This window comes from Leptonychotes weddellii, chromosome X (genome assembly GCF_054177405.1).
Source record: "Leptonychotes weddellii isolate Sample4059 chromosome X, ASM5417740v2, whole genome shotgun sequence".
Lineage (NCBI taxonomy): Eukaryota > Metazoa > Chordata > Mammalia > Carnivora > Phocidae > Leptonychotes > Leptonychotes weddellii.
In genome coordinates, this window is record NC_138385.1 from 82,968,962 (window position 1) to 82,986,160 (window position 17,199).

A 17,199-nucleotide genomic window follows, 5' to 3' on the forward strand; every position below is an offset into this window, starting at 1 on the left:
AAAATCTTTAAAAAAAAAAAAAGAATCTTTTTTGTTTTAGTATAGTCATTACCAGTCTTTATAAACACTCAGATCAAATTTCCCCAAGCACGTAATAGGATAAATTTATAGGTATTAAGTAGAATGGGCATCTTTCAGCCCTCAAGTGTCACCATTCTCTCAGGCACACGCTCACTGATTTGTGGACCTAGACATGAGCGCTCTCGCAAGGGCTTCAGAGGCGGTCCCGCTGCAGGCTGAGAGCAGAAGGATGATTTCTCAGTTTATGTTTTGCAGTGTGTTGCTCAGGCAAGCAGCACGCAGTTGTGTGCAGTCGTGTGAGCTACCAGTTACTCCCCTTGACAATACTTTTCACAGCAATGTTTCTCCCCCTGCGATGTGACAATACCACCATGTCGTTTGGAAGAAAACGAAAAGGCTGAGTGATGCCGAGCGTACGCTCACACGGTCCCCTCAACGAACAGCTAGCAGAGAAGACACTCCCTACAGCTCCAAACGTATCCTCAGCCCCTAGCAGCACCTCAGGTGGCCAGAACTTCAGAGCTGATGAACGCCTCCCTGACTTGGTCCCCCTCCTGAAGCTTGTAATGCCCCTCCAGTCTCTTGTAAGGCTCCAGCCCTTACCAGAGAATAAAACTGCAAGCGGACTGCCCCCAGCTTACTTCCGAATCTTCGTCTAGAGAAACTATATTTATGCATACCTGTCCGGTAGGTCCACATTCTGTCTTTTTCTCCATGCACTGGAGGTCTTTAGCTTTCTTGTTTTTTGACCACTCCACAGTAGAAATTACATTTTATATATCATCCCAGTGCAAACACACACGCGCGTGAACACACGTTATCTCTATCTATATTTCTCTGTGTTTGTATGTGGAAAGAAGTTTCACAAAGCATTACTTATCCTTACTGTATAATCCATTCTCGTATTTTCTATTCTTTGTCATTAAAAACAATATTTGTGATGATGCACTACATAGATTTCACGACCTATGAATGGTTCATGACCTACAGTTTGGAAAAATACCATACCGTGCTTTATCTCTAACTCAGGCCCGGCCCTGAGAAAGCGGCATTCTTGGCTCACTTTGCTTTGATTCCCATAAGATGGCTTTGGCTCAGGGGCATCAGACCCTTGGCTTATGTGGAGGGCACCGTAAAGACACCTACTGAAGGGATTTTGCTGCAGCTAACAAACCATGCAGGAATTTTATTTAGATCTAAGAGTGCAATTGAGATTGTGGTTTGCTTCACTTAAAGAATTATGTTCTTTTCCCCTTATCAATATTCCAAATAATAAACTCACTATTTCCTCTTACCCTTTTTCTTTTGCTTGGGCATCCAGAAAGCCTGCAGCCAAAATAGAGCCCCTTTTCAAAAACTTTAGATTGAAAATACTGACACATAGAAAAAGGTTTAATCTGAAGTAGACAGTACAATGAATTTTCACAGCCTGAACACACCTCCGTAACCAGCATCCAGATCAAGAAACAGAACATTCCCAGTCCCCTGGAGTCCCCCTTTCCAATCATTACCCACCCTCCAAGGGTAACTAGTCTCTTGAATGTGAACACCGTAGATTAATGTGGCCTGTTCTCGTACTTCATGCAAATGGAATCCTACAGCATGCACTCTCTTGTGTCTCACTTTTTAAAACTCACATTCATCCGTAGTGTTGTATGAACTTGTTCATTCTCATTGCTATATCATATTCCATTGTGTGAATATGCTATGATTTATATATTCTATTGCTGATTGATTGACACTTGTTACAAAGAATGATGTTAGAAACACTCTAAACTGTGTCATTTGGTGAATCTATGTATACATCCCTTTTGGAAATCCATCAAGGAGTGGCATTCGGTATGCATGTGTTGAGCTTGTATACATTTGGCCAGTTTTCCAGGGTGGTTGGACCAGTGTACATTCCCATCAGCAAAGCAAGAGAGTTTCAGCTGCTCCACATCCTCCCCAAGCCTTGTGCTGGCTGTCTTTCTCATCCTGGTGGGTGTGCATAGCTACATTTTACTAACTATATTAAGCCTGATGATCTTCAGATCTGTGTTCTGACTTTACCTCCCTTCTTAATGCTTTATTCTATTTATATTTTCTTCATCCTAGGTTTTATCTATTCATTTTTGAAATTGATTCATTCTTCTAAGTTGCCCTATAGCCTTCATGGAACAATACGAGGTATAAATACGTACGTAGTATATACACAGATATGAATCCTCAACTAGTGGCACCATTATCAAAAATCCTAGAGTCTTCCCTTTCCTCCAGTCCTTACATCCAATTGGTTGAAAAGTAGAATTGATTGTATCCTATAACCTGTCTTGAATTCAACCTCACCACCAATTCCCTGTGCTGCTTTCTTAATTCAGGCTTTCATCCTCTCTCTCTCGCTTTTTTTTTTTTTTCAAAGATACTTACAGCCCAAAGGATCTGCTTTTTTTTTTCTTGAAGTATAGTTGGCACACAAAATTACATGGGTTTCAGGTGTTCAACATAGCAATTGGACAAGTCTATACGTTACGCTGTGCTCACAAGTGTGGTTCCCATCTGTCACCAGAGAATGCTATTAGAATACCATGGACTCTATCCCCTCTGCTGAACTTTTTTTTTTCCTGTGACTTATTGATTCTATAACTGGAAGCCTGTATCTCCCCCTCCCCTTCAGCCATTTTGCTCATCCTCTCGTAACTGGACTATTGTAATGGTCTATTTGACATACATTTCCATTCTGCTCCAAACCTCCTTCTTCATGCTTGTTTCTTCCCACTCCAAATCCAGTTCTCTTTAAAGAGAAAAATCTTCAGAAGTACAGGTAATGCCAATTTTTCTCTTGTCTTTCCATCATAGGAGGAAAGACTTCTAAGGGATGAGAGTAATTCAGCCTGTGAGGATGTAGATTCCCACACTAGAGTCTTGATAGTAACTCAAGAATGTGGTTTGATGTTCTAGTGGGGAGAGTAGTATTTCCTTTTTTTTTTTTTTAAGGTTTATTAGTGCGTGCATGAGCACTAGCCAGGGGTGGGGCAGAGCGAGAGGAAGAGAGAGAATCTCAGACTCCTTGCTGAGCAGGGAGCCCGAGGCGGGGCTTGATCCCAGGACCCCGAGATCATGACCTGAGCAGAAGTCAGACGCTTAACCAGCTGAGCCACCCAGGTGTCCTGGGAGAGTAGTATTTTCTGAATATTAACCTTCCTGAGATACAAAAGCCAATACTGGCCCAATTCTTTTTTGAATTCCAAAAAGAGGATAATCTGATTTTATAACACAGCAGTATGTTAACATTTAAAAATCTGTGCTTCAGTAAATTATTAATATGAGAGATTAGCTCTCAGAGTCAACTTAAGAAACTTGCTTCTGCTCTTCTTATACTAACAAAAACATGCATGAAACCTGGTGATTTAAGCCTATTTAACTCTTCATTGGCATGTGTGTTCCTTAAACCCAGTAGGTCAAACCACTCTTCGCTTTTGCTTCCTTTTTTTGGTCTCTGTTTCTATACTTAAAATCTATCCAATACTGTGTTTCCTCATGTCTGAGTCTATCTCCTGCCCCCACCCCTTCAGTAGATTCTAAGCTCCCTAAAGTCTACGCCATATTTGGGTGGCCCTAGTAGTGGAATCTGGTTACAACGCTGAAATTTTAAACTATTTCCAGGTCCACCCTCCAAACATTTTCTAGGCTTTACAAATAGTAAAGAACAGTGAAAAGAGTTTAACTGATAGGCAAAGACACATGTAAGTGCCCAATAAATACATCATGATCACGTCATCTAAAGAAATGAATATAGGGGAATATGCACAAGAAACTTATTCTAGGTACAGCACATGAAAAAAATTATCGGAGATACGTGAATAAAATTCCTTGCATTCATATTTTCCTTTTATCCCTCCCACCCCCAAAAAAAGTCTTGACAAAAATAAACCAGAGCTGGAGTACAAGCTTCAGCCCTTGGTAAATCATTAAGTGGTTAAATTGGTTTTAACCTCCATTTCCCCCTTTACGGATTCCCTGTGCGTCCACGTCCATCTGTGGGGAGTTCCGATTACATCCTGGCTGTTGAAGGCCTGCCACCAAGAGGACTTCTCCCTCAGGGTGGAGGGGATCTTTCTCTCCCACTGTCCCCAGCAAAAACCAATATTCACTGGTTCTCTCACTACTCCAGGGCGCTGCTCTCTGACAATATGAACGTGAATACACCTTTTAACATGTGTGAATAGTATGGATATTTTCACCTCGGGCCCCCAAGAAGCATAGGGAAAGGGTGTCAATTTTACTCCTATCTCAGGCTTGTGGTTCATGATTTATCTTGCAAAAAAAATCTTACTTTAATTTACCCACTTGCTTCCTTCTTAGATGTATAAAACAGAAGAAGGAAAGGTTCCTTTTGCAAATTGCTAAAAAGGCAAGACAAACTCTGAGCCCGCTCATTTCCCCTCATACAGCAATCTAAAAATGGCAAGTGAAAGTGTCTAGGCTGAATTTATTTTGTACTGTGTTCCCAACAGTATTCCTGGACATACTGGGTTTTCTTTTAAGGAATTGTAACTGCACAACAGGCTACTCTGCATGAACATAGCATCCCCCAGCCTTCAGATCGCTTTCCTAGTCATTGTGTCATTTGACCCACACGAGGGCCCTATGCAGTAGTATCTGAATTTTACAGATGAGTCAACAGAGCTCCAGAAGGGTTAAGTGACTGGCCTCTAAGGGGCAGAATTGGTCCGGAGCTCTGCCTTGCTCGCCTTTGTGCCTCCGCCAGAATATACAGCTACGTTTGCTGAAGATTAAGAAGCTGCTTTTGATTCTGGTAGATATTCATCTCAAAGGGAGGGGGAAAAAAAAAAAAACCCTGGTGCCTTCATTCGGTAGCATTTGAATATTAAATTTTCCTTACCTGTTTCAACTTAGGATGACTTCTTTGTTCGCTTAATTGACTGGTAATTCCTTTGTTTACTTTTTTCCCCAATCTTAAGAACCAAGTCATAAGTATTAAAAATGGTTACATTAGCATTTAACATTTTTTTTAATGAAATTCGAGTGTTTCAGAACGGGTAATTTAGGCAGGCATGTATGTAGAATTTTGCATTTTAATTAAAAAGCCTCAAAATGAAATGAACCTCTGACAATAACAAATGACTACTTCTAAAAGCTGCGTTGCTATTTGATATATGTTTGGTGTTTTCTTGTGGATAATAAGTACTACGACTTGTTTCAAAAAAGTGACAGGACTAAAACAATTAAAAAAGACAAAGCTGCTCTTTTTTAATCATATGCTCATAAATAAAACTGGGTTGTGAATTATTTCCAGAGAAGCAATTGACAAAGTGTAAGTAAATCACTCTAAGAACTAAAGCTGTCTTGCTTCTTTTTTTTGAATGTTCAAACCAAACCTGTATCCTTGTCCAATTATGAATTTCCTTTGACAAATAAATATTTACAAAGAATGAAATATAGACTTTGTGAACTTCCTAAGGCCAAAGCATACTGTGAAAACTAAAATTTAATATTTTCTCTCACCTCAAATACACCAAAATAAGAACATAACTTAAAAATCATTCTCTCTTGCAGCAGACTGTCCATTAATCATTCTTTAGATAATATTGGCTTTGTGAGTTTTCAGGTAGAAAGAAAAACTGTGATTTCTAGATCAGAAAATCTGAATATTTATGGATCTGAAGAAAACAGTAACATCTAGCAAAATAGAATTTTCTGTAAGCCCCATTATGAAGTCAAGAAGGAGAGATCTTTCAACATCCCCCCATTTTCCTGTGAAAATTCTTTGTCTTAAAGGGCTTGATTAGGTAGATCCAAGGGTTAATTTACTTGTGATCTGGGAAAAGACTGAGACTGCCTTATTATTTATTTAAAAAATTTTTTTTTTTTTTTTTTACTGGTGTGTGGGAGGAAGGTAGAAAGAGGCCCCAGAATGAATTCACTAATTGGGGTTTTCACCTGCTGTGAGTCTAATCGAATACAAAGCCTTATTTGTAGCTGAAGAGGAAGGGAGATTATGCAGAGTGTCAGAATTTCTGCCTAGTTTTGAAATTCCTGTTATTTGGCACAATCGTTTGGGAAAGGCCGACAGATAGTTAGGGCTTTGAGCCGTTGTTAAGGTAGACCGGGAATGCTGTCGTCAGTCTGCTGGAACCACCTTAACCAGGTACCCATTTTTAGCAGGTGGCAGTGTGTTTGCTTTCCAGCGGGCCGCACTTTGGCTGGCAGGCGAATAGGTACCTGAATTCTTTCCTGGGAAGTAACTGCTGGCCCGTGAGGTTAATGAGGTGTGTCTTTATTTTAGTGAAGATGCTAAACTTCACATCTTTTCAGATGTTCACTGTGATATTGGTGGCTCTGGGAAGCTTTGAAAAATCTTATTAAAAGCAAACCACATGAGAAGGAAGCCTTGTTGGACTTGATCTGGAACCTATTTGGTGAAATCTCTGGTTTGGATGGCAGCTGGCTCAAAGAACTTTCCTCAGCCTGGCTTACTCTGTCTCCCTGCAGGGGAAGGGCCTGGAAAAATAGGCTTTTGTGTGGGTGTGAAGGACTCTGTGTCTGAATGTAGAGGCCTCTTCATTTACTAGTTAATGTGAACTGACTGGAGATTCTCATATCCAGAAGATGATGGTTTCAGATGGATCTAAAGAGATTGTTACACATGTTTTAATTAGTACACCATGGTATTTGCATTTATTGGACGTCCGATTTGGGGTTCATGGCTCATACTTGTTCTTTGCACAGAGAAACATGGAATCCTTATGCGTTTGCTAAATATGCAAATGCTGAAGTTTTACTGTAAAATTCCTATTATGCTTAATTGAAGTAGTACCTACATTCCAAATGATTTTTATAAAACGATGCAGCTTATACTTAAGATGGGCTAGGGAACACAAAGCAGTTCAGGTGGAGACTCTTGGAGCTAGAGGAAGCTGGACCCTCGGGGGTGGTGAAATCCCTCAGGGCCACCCCCAGGCAAGTGCCCAGCGCAAACCATCCCGTCTTTTTCCTTTTCCTTTCTGCTCCTCGTTTTGTAAGGGTAAAATCTGGCTAACACTGAACCTCAAGCAGCCTAAAAGGAAAAGGATGTGTTTGTGGAACATCAGAGCAGCTTGGCCCTCTGCCCTAGGCCTTTCACACCCTCCACGGTCCACACCTCTGACCCTCCAGCACTGACATTTCAAATCAATAGCTCCAATCCAGACATCTTACCTCTGAGCTCCGGACTCAGGTGTCCAGCTGCCTTTTACATCACACTGCCACCTCGAACTCATCATGGTTAAGACTGAATTGATCCTCTCTCCCTGACCCTCTTCTGCCTGGACCTGCCCCCTTCTCCTGACATTCCTGGCTTGGCGAATATTACTCATCCAGGCTTGGGATTCACCCGAGAGCAGAGTGACTCAACCTTGGCTGCATAGGAGAATCCCCTTAAAAATCCCAGTGCCCAAGGCCAATTAGATCAGAACGGCAGGGTGGTGAGATGCAGTGGTGGCCAAGCCTGAGGCCCAGGCTCCTAGGTCTTTCCTCTCTTCCATCCGTGCATCTGATCAGTCATGACTCCTGTAGTGTTTAGCCTTATTATTTCTCCACTCAGTGCCACTACCAGTGTTCAGATCCTCGTCATCCTGTAGTCCGCTTGTATCTGGTCTCCTAATTCCAGACTCTTCTGACCCAGCCCCCATTCCATGTCCCGAGTGCTTTTTCTAAAAGGCAAATATGACAGAACCACACTCGTGCTTACATTCTGAACTTTCAGGACACAGGTCAAACTCTGGATCATCACGCTAGGTCCTTCTCAATTTGCCCACCCACTGGATCTCTCTCTTGACATTCTCTCCCAAAGATCAAATAGACCACTGAAGTTCGTGAAAAGAAAAAACTGTGGCCTCTTTACCTTCACACCTGCCGTCACCACCATTCATAATTGTTGATTTGCCTTTACCCCCAACGGACCAGAGGCTCCTTTTGCACCTACAGAGGAGGCTTCTAGAAAGAGCCGTTCAATGACTGAACCCAGCTTTCTTTTCAGCTCCAACAGGTGGAGTTAACTTATTCCTCCATCGGGAGTCCCCACTCAACATCCAATTTAGTGACCCAGAGGGTGGCTTTGACTGGATGGGTCCCTGTTTGGTCAGGATCCTGGGAGAAATAGATGGTATATTCAAAAGTGGTGCTTGAAAAGAATGTAAGAAAAAGGCTATTTACAAAACCTGAGCAGCGTTGGGGAGAAGAACAAGAGCAAAGCAAGAACCTGGAACATGCTGTTGCTGTAGAAATGACCGCCCAGCTTGTGGCCATGGGTAAAGGAACGTAGCCACTGCCAGGTCCAAGGCCAACAGGAGGGAGCTTGGGGAATAAGCACGCAAACGTCTCTCTCCTCCTGCCCTTTATGTCCCGCTGTAGGCTTTTCCTCATGGCCTCCCGTTGGCTGAAAGCAAAAGGAAGCCAAAGGGCGCCGGAGACTCTGACTGATGACATCCCCAGAGGCCCAACCTCCTGGGGCACAGAGCAGAGTGGAGAAGGGCAGAGAATAGAGCTGGAGGGAAGACTGAGGGGATATCCAGCACAGACCCTTAAGTCAGAGAGGTCTACATTTTTCTAAGTCCGTGCCACATTTAAGTGGTTCAAAGACTGGCATTTTGGGTATGGAAGGAAGAATTTACTGGGTCACCTTCCTAGCCTTTACCCGGTCTCATTCCTTCCTTAACCCTATTTGTAGCAAACCTACCCTCGTCTGCTGTCAGACAGTGGTGAGATTGCTTATGAGCACAAAAGAAAAAAAATACAGATCTTCCCCCACAATAAAAGAGGCCACATCCCGCACCCCCCATGGCAGCGTAGTAGAGTGGCCTAGGCCTTGGAGCAAAACTCCCTGGTCCAGTCCTTGCACCGTCACATTCTCACCATGGTGTCGGCACGACTATAGCTCACGGTAAATTCTGGAGTCAGAATTGCAACTTGTCTTTTCTGGTGGCAGAGCCCCCATGTTCCTTTCATGTCTCTGATTCAAGCCAAAACAGTAATGACAGCTACTATAAACAATGTATTTTCATACATAGCATCATTATAGAATTTATATATGAAATGAAGATTTGTAAATTACCTTCTTTTCTTAATGCCTTTTCCTAAGAAGCAAAACCCATCATCTAACTGAAACTGACAATAAAACAGTTACTGTGATGCCCATGTCATTTCTTAATAATACTTGGAGTATTTAATTTCTAAAATAACATCAAGAGTTGGGAACAAGTCTTCAAGTGCCTATAACTCCAGTCTAAAAAAGAACTTAAAGATGTATTTTTGAGGATTGCCATCTGTCAGATTTAAGGAAAAAAAATCTGAATAGTGATTTCTTATTTTCCATTCTTTTTTGTTGTCCAACGAATTGTTCCTAGTAGTTTCCCCGGTGAACAGTGCGAAAAAAAGACTTGAGCATTTATATTTTAGGGAAACGTATGAGCACGCCCGAATCTTCAGTGGGTAATTTCAAAGTGTAAAACAAACAAACAAATAACAAGAAAGGAGAAGCATGACAAAGCACAGGTGTTGCAAACCTTTAGCTGATTGATTTCTGATGTGTACAAATGCCCACGCTGTGAGGTTTGTGTCTTTTCATTGAAATAAACATAAACAGTATTTAAGTGATTTGCCACATTGACACAGAGATTAGTCACTGATTAATAGCAAAGGCCACACGAGGAAGTCCTCATCACAGCATATGAATCCTTCTCCCCCCACCAAGATAAGGACAGACCTAGAATCTGCAGTTCGACCAAGGGACAGCCTCACCCAAAGGGAATCCTAGTGTGCCCCCCTCAGACCATAACAGAAGCTGCCTCCACCACTCACTGGCTCAAAATTGCTAAAAGACAGCATTAATAAGTCTCAATTTATGAGGCAAATGCTAGCAGAAGTGCTATATTTGCTTTCAAATAGGAAAACCAATCCTACCTACGTGCCCAAGTCTTTAGTGATAACGTTTACATTTTTATTTGGTTTGTCAAGGGGAATGAAGAAACTTGGCACCCCCTTTCCCTTTTGTTCACTGCCTTTATTTTTTGCCTCTTTTGTCATGCTGTTGCAGACAGTAAAGGGAGATTGATGTCCACAGTCCTTTTAGCTCCAACGTTCTACAGGGAAAAAATGTTGAGCAAAAAAGAGGATATTTAAAAAGAAAAAGGGGGACATGTTTTCAACTGTAAACTGAAGTGGAAGGAATCGACCAGAAGAGAGAGTGAAAGGCAAGTAGTTGAAAGAAGATAAAAAGAAAAGCAGGCCAGCAAAATAAATGGACAAAGAGGGACAAAGAAACCATTAAGGGAGTTTAATCTTAAAATACTCTGGGGACTCTAATCGAAGATATTATGTGAAGGTTGCAAAAACTTACTGTGCTAATGAAGGCTTTCTTCTCTTCAGACTATTTCCCGGCTTGAAATAATTTTGCATAGTTAACCTGCATCGTCATATGGCAAACTCTAAGATTAGCAGTATTTCAACTGTCCAGGCCCTGCCACTTTTCCAATGAAATGTTCCATTGGGAATGGTTTCCTTTTAGATTTCTCGAAAATAATACCAAAAGCCCAAACCGTGCCACCCTATTCGTGGTTCTCAAACTTCAGTTTGCCGTTTCTGATTCAGTACATCTGGGCGGAGACGCCGGCATTCTTATTAATCAAAAGTTCTCAGGCGATGCTGATACTGCCCTTCTCCACTTTGAGACCCACAGCTGTTTCACAAATACAAATGCTTCCTAAGAAGCCCATTTAGCCCAGGATGAGCATAACCTGAATTTCATGTCCTTACAGCCCTACCGCTTTAATCTTCGATTGAGGGAAAACGGTGGGGGTGGGGGTGGGGGTGGGGGTGGGGGTGGGTGGAGAACTCTGTGATTTTTCTCTCTCATTCTCTGAAAAAGAAAACTCTGAGCCCGCACACTTAATTATCTGCAATGAGGTCATTTGCACGTAGGTCATTTATGTAGGCAACAAGTAGTCTTGCTGGAGGTTTGGAGACGGTGCTAGCAGGGCGGTGTGGGGCTTTCAGGTCCCCAGGACTACCTTAAATCCCTTCCTCTGTCTGTCTTGTCTTTTTCCTTGCCGTTCTGCGAGGCTGAGTCCCCACTGCCGGGTCTCTGGGAGCCCGGGTTCCCAGGTCGCTAGGTGGGGGCGGAGCTCGGCCCGGCCCCGCCCCGTCTGCCTGCAGCGCCCCCTCCCCGCCCGCTTGCCTGCCCGCGCCCGCTCCTCCGCAGTGCTTTCAGCTGCGAGCCTGGGCGGCGGCGGCGCTCGACTTTCGGGGAGTCCGGCGGCTCTGGGAAGCTCACTCCTCCGCTCGCGCCTTCCTTCGACCGCCGAGCCCTTGCAACCATGAGGGAGCAGCTCAAAGGGTAAGTGCATCACGGCCCCCTCGGATCGCCGCAGTCCGTGCACTTGTGGCACGAGCAGGGGGCAAACCCGGGCGGCCAAAACTTGGACAAGCGCAGCGGCGGGACGCCGGGCGGCCGGGCGTCGGGGAACCTCCCCCGCGGGTCCTTGCTGCGCCGCTGCAGGTGCGTCCCCGGGGCTTGCCCCTCGGCCGCCGCGCTTGCGGCGAGCCCCCTTCCTCTGGCTTTTGGGATGGGCTCGGAGAGAAAGAGCTGATTTCTCGCCGTACCCAGAGGGGACAGCGCGTTCCCCACGCGGGGATTGGGGCCGCGGGAGCTTTTTGCTCCTTTCCGGGCTGTGTGGACGTGAGCCAGACAGGCTGTTCCTAAATCGTCGCCCGACCTCGCGGAGGGAAGGGGCGCGCGAGGCTTTACCTTGCATTGCAGTGCAAGTGCCAAAAGGTCAACTTTCTGCCTGATTTCTTCCGAGGATTCCAACTGACATTCCCCTTGTTGGCTTTTCTACTGTGTTCGTTCCATGCCCCACGACTTGCAGAAATCAGGAAAGAGAGAAAAAGCAATTAAAGCCCAGACGTCCAGGATTTGACATAGAGGGAGGATCAAGGGTTTTTGTTATGGTGGTTTTTTGTTTTGCCCTCTGGGGTTGAGTGTGCAGTCATTTCTGGGTGTCCTTCTCTCGGGTTTCTCCGGGTGTCTGTGCTCCTCTTTAAGCGAAGTTTGTCATTCCAGATCTGATCTTGGCAACGAAAAGGGCAGGACAGTTTATCTCCGTTAAATTTGAAGTTAAGTTTGAAGCTGAAATTGAAAGGGTTCTGTTGCCTGACGGAGGCATAATATTAATTATCAAATGCTTTAACATCATGAAAAAAAAAAGTGCATCCGATTTAAGTGGCGAGCCAAAGTCTGTAAGTGAAATCTACATTCTTCCTTGGCCAGAAAGCTCCTCTTGGTCTCCCTGCTTTGTTATCCCTGTCACCTCTCCTCATCACCCCCCATCACCCTTTCTCTTTTGCCTGGATTTTTTTATTTCCTTGTGCCACATCCCCTCTTTGCACGATACAGTTGCTCTTGGAGAAGCTAGAGGAGCAAATGAAACAACACGGTTATGTGAAAGGTCTCTGGCCCTTGATCACCGTGGAATTGGTTTCAGTCGGTGTTGTTTGATCTTGGATTGGACACGACCCTGAAGTGAAATTGCTTTGGCCAAAGTTGAGGGTGGGTGGGATTTCAGCCCAAAAAGCAAATAGAGGGAGGACAAGTAACAGTAGGCACAATCACCGAGGCAGTCATCTTTGGCCTGGCTTGAGCCAAACAGAATAAAATGTTAAATATCCCAGGGAACAAGAAGTGGGGACTAGAATAGGATTTCTGATGCTCAGATTGACATCCGCCCCTCCCCCGCCCCCTCCTCACGGTAGCAGAAACTTTTAACTATATTTTCCCATTCCCACCCTGCCAGTATTCCAGCAGTGCACGCCAAGTTCAACATTCAGCATGCAAATGCCAAGGTTCCTCTAGAAAAAGAGTCTGATCCCCAGATTAAAGGGAAATGATTTTGTGTGTGTGGATCATTGGGCTCCAGATTATATATGAAGCCAAACTCTAATCCTCTGCAAATCGCAAGAGAACGGTACCTTTTTATACCACTGCATAGCGATTACTTTCCTCCCTGGGAAGTAGTGGAAAGATATTTTTTAAAAAGGCAACTGTTTGGAATATTTTCAGTACCCAATAACAGTGGTGGCAGAAGAAATCTTATTTTAATTAGGCAACTGCCATTTCCCCAGCGAGAGAAGTAGAAATTTGTTACTTTTTATAAGTGTTTAATGTTTGTTTTTAGGAAACTAAAAAAGCAATTCCAATAAGTCTGATTATTCCAGCACTGACAGCAGGAACAGCTCTGAGGCAGTTATAATAACCTTGCACACTACTTGAAACTAAAGAAGGTGAGAGAAAATTTAAATTGTATGGTAGGAAATTAGGTCAGCCCTGTGCTCAGTAGAGTAATGCTTTGGTTTCTTATTGACAAGTGGGTGTTGCCAGGGTCTTTTGTCACATCCAGTGATTTGGTATTTTAATTTGCATCAGGTTCCTATCACGGCCCCAAATAAAAGGGAAAAGAGAGATTATTGTAGTTTGTACACATTTGAAAAGGAGGGAAGTCAGAGTTTGAAGGCTGTTCAGAGAGGCATATCTGATCCCAGGCTTTGGAACCAGCAGGGCCAAAATCAATAACATGTTTGAAAGCTTTAGAGAGCGTTTTAAGGATTATTTATGAAGCTCTCTTCTCTGTGTTAATGGTCATGGAGAATTTTGATCTACGTCGAAACATTCTCAGGGGACTGACCAAAGGTGTACCCACTAACTTGTGAACAGGTTTCAGAGTTTCCTTTTTGGTTGGGCACGGTATGTGGAGAGCGCATTTCCTATGTGAAAAGTGAAATACAAAAAAAGAGACACTTAGCAAGAACGGCGCCACCCGTGCTCCCACCATGGGTTCCCCGGCACAGCATCTCTTTCTGTGTTTTCTGTAGATTCCAGGTAGACCCGAGCTGCTTCTCCTGGAGTTACCGAGAATTCTCTACTGTTTTTGAAGCTAGACACAGAGTGATAAATACAGCTGTAAAATCTCTGTTGCTCACCAGCCAAAAATGGGCTTGTCCTGTAAGGCAGGATGTAGCTAGGAGTCTCGCAGGTTTGTACCTACTGTTGCTTTACTGTCCATATTTCATCTTTTCTTTCTCTTCTGGGGGTTCAGTATGTCCCACGAGGGCTGCGAATTCACCACACGCTGAAAACACCCACATCCAGTGAAGCGAACATTTGGTTCATCTTAGAGTTACCAAAGAATCGGAAGTCACTGGAGCCGGCTTGTCAATCGTTCTTAGCATTAAATGATGAGGAGATTATTTTTCTGTTTGTGAGGATTAGTCACACCCTTTATTCTTTTCTTCTTTCCACTTGTGTTCACTTGTCTTGCTTGGGTCTGGGTTGCAGCTGAAGTGAAACTAAGACTGTAAAGATGAAATGCAAATCTGTTTTCTAGTGACTTGGCATTGCTTACAAAGAAAAGGCTTGCGTGTTGGAGGGCAAGGAGGTAAAAGAGGATGGGCTTTTGGATTTGTTTGGGTTCCTTTATCTAGGTTATTCAAGTCATTCCCCCCCCCCCCCAGCATCACAGGTAAGTGGGAAAATGAGCACCCGGAAAGGCCTCTATCTAATGACCCGTGAAGTGAGTGAACACAGAATTTTGAAAATCCTTCTCACAATTTTGACCCACTGGAATAAATTCCTTAGAAAGGTAGACATGTCTGTAGATCAGCAGTCACGAGGTTTGTTTTGGAGAGAAGCAGCTTACGTGAAGCTTGCATTCACTCCGTGTGGGATTCTCCTGCCCCTCGTATGCGAGTGAATGTCTCTTTTCTTTGGGAATTGCATTTGGTACAAGTCACCATGTTCTTCCCGTTTGAAGTCCATTTACAGATGCTGCCTTTTCAGAGCGCTTGTCTGTGCTTCCGTCTGGCCGGGTTGATCAGCGCAGACAGACATTTTTCTGCCCATCTATTGAGGATGCTACAGTCCTCCCACACTTCGTAGGAATGGGACTTTATTATCATGCATTGTGTGTATTAAGGGCCCATATGTGTGGACACACGTGCTTTTCCCCTCTTCTCCCTTCCTCCCTCTCTCCCTGGCGTTCCCATACGCGTGGCCTTGGGAAATGACAGAGGCCGAAATGCAGGGTGGTCTTTCCTTGCTGGGCACTTTCCGAGCTAAAAAACACCCGAGAACAAGCAACACTTTTTCCATGAAGCTGCAAGCTGCAGCCTCCTTGTGCTGTGCATATAAAGTACCAGTTCCGCCCACCTCTTCTCCAGATCAGAAACCAGCTTGGTTGTGGGGTTTCCTAAAACCCCCGAAAGCATGGACTGCGTGTGTGCGTCTTCTGCTCTCCTTGCCCTTTAAGACTTGGACGTCACTCTAGTATATTCCCTCGGCTGAGAAGCCCCTGTTGTGCTCCTCACATGCAAATTGTCTCTGTGGAAGAGTAAGCCAGAAATGAATGTGTCCTGGAGAGACTGAAATGGCCCCTGGCAAGTGAACATTGTCTTGTAACTTTCTTACCGTAGTCTTCCCTGTTCCATCCCTGTTTCATCCCTGGATGGAATATCAGAGGGGATGATCTTGGAAGGGGTACAGTTTGGGGAATTTCCACATGCTTGGTGACATCTATTATTGTATTTCACAAACCACAATAAGTATTTCTCCTTTTAACTTCCTTTTTTTTTTTTTTTTTTTTTTTTTTTTTAAAACAGAGGTAATTCACATGGAGTGTTTTTTGTTTTCTGCAAAGGGTCTTAGGCTTGGCCAGTTTACCGCAGGTGGATCCGCATCTATAGTGTCAGCAACTAGTAAAAAGCTCGCTTTTAGTGGGCATTAATTTGGGGGCCACATAATAACAAAAGCAGCTGTGCATTGAGCACCAGAACGTGCTGGTCACCTAATCCTCTAACTCTCCCGATTGTGCAGTTAGTAGGGCACAGAGCAGAATCGAGGCCTCAGGTTGAAAATCTGTGCCGAGGTCGCTTGACATTGTTGCCCTCCCCAAACTCCTCTTTCCCTGCAGGCCCTCTGTACTTGGTGCTCTCCTTGAAGTGTCCACATGTAAGCCATTTCTCTTCTCTGCAGCCCCACCTTTCCCCTGAAGATCATGAACAGGCTGTGCGTATGACTCCTGAAATACCTGTGTTCAGGGCTGCATTTTACCCTATCAGAGCCCGTCATGTAATCCCCGAAAACTGGAAATACGATGCTATGGGGATTTATGTAGATGGGCCAAAGTAAGGAAAAGTATATGTGGTTATCTCTCCCGGGTTTATTCATGCAACTGAATTAGGAACAAAGGTGTTTTGTTCTTTTTGTGGCGGGAGCTGATAGCTGGCAACCACACTTAGCTGAACTTCAAGAAATGGGAGAGAACTGTGAATGCTTCATTCAGGCCCAAGTAAATATAGGAAAAGGTGGAGTGGTGTGTGGAGGACTGAGTAAAAAAAAAAAAAAAAAAGGCACTTGAGAAGGAAGTCATGGGGAGAGGGAAGGTAGGATAGATTGGTCGGGCACTGGCTAGACCTTAAGCCGAAGTGAAATGCAGTCATCGTGGGTATGAGACCTGGATATGGGGAAGAAGGAGTAAGGGAAAAATGTCAAGGGTTGTGAAAGCCACTGAGAAGTGAGGGGATTTGTTTATTGAACCGATGTCCTGTGTCTCTTTGACAGGGTTGAGTAACTCTTGTCAGTGTCCTTTCTGAATGGTCTACCTTGGACAGGTGAAGAAATCCTGATTTTTGATTATTGATTACATAACCAAGTCATTTTATAACAACAGAAGGACAACCGACTTGTGGGCACCAAAAAGAAAGAAATTCTGGTTCCCAAAGCGTGTTCATGTTGCTTTTCCCTTTGAGGGCGAAGGTAGCAGCCTCTCTGCTTGTAAGAAACATTCTCAACTGCGTGACGAAGTCCTTTGAAGTAACGATGCTGAATGAAATAGAAGCAAACCATACTTTTCTTTCCTCCTTTTCTTTACTACCCATTATAAATTCTAAAGTCTCTCTTTGTATTTTCTCTTATAGCCATGAGACCCAAACAACTTGCTGGGATCATCCCAAAATGACAGAGCTCTACCAGTCTTTAGGTAAGGACATGGCCACCTTTGCTCCAGGTTAAATGACAGGTGACTCGCAGGATAAAGTAGTTTGTAGTGTGCACGTTATTGGTTGTCTAAATCTATCACTAGATTGTTTAAA

At 43.9% G+C, this 17,199-nt stretch overlaps 1 protein-coding gene across 1 annotated transcript in view; it reads left to right on the forward strand.

The window, feature by feature from the left end:
* Positions 1–17,199, forward strand: part of DMD (dystrophin) — a 1,845,074-nt gene that overhangs the window by 1,686,946 nt on the left and 140,929 nt on the right. The window contains exon 57 of the mRNA XM_081807964.1: positions 17,026–17,087. Coding sequence (XP_081664090.1) covers positions 17,026–17,087 — 62 coding nt within the window. The remainder of the gene's footprint in view (positions 1–17,025; positions 17,088–17,199) is intronic.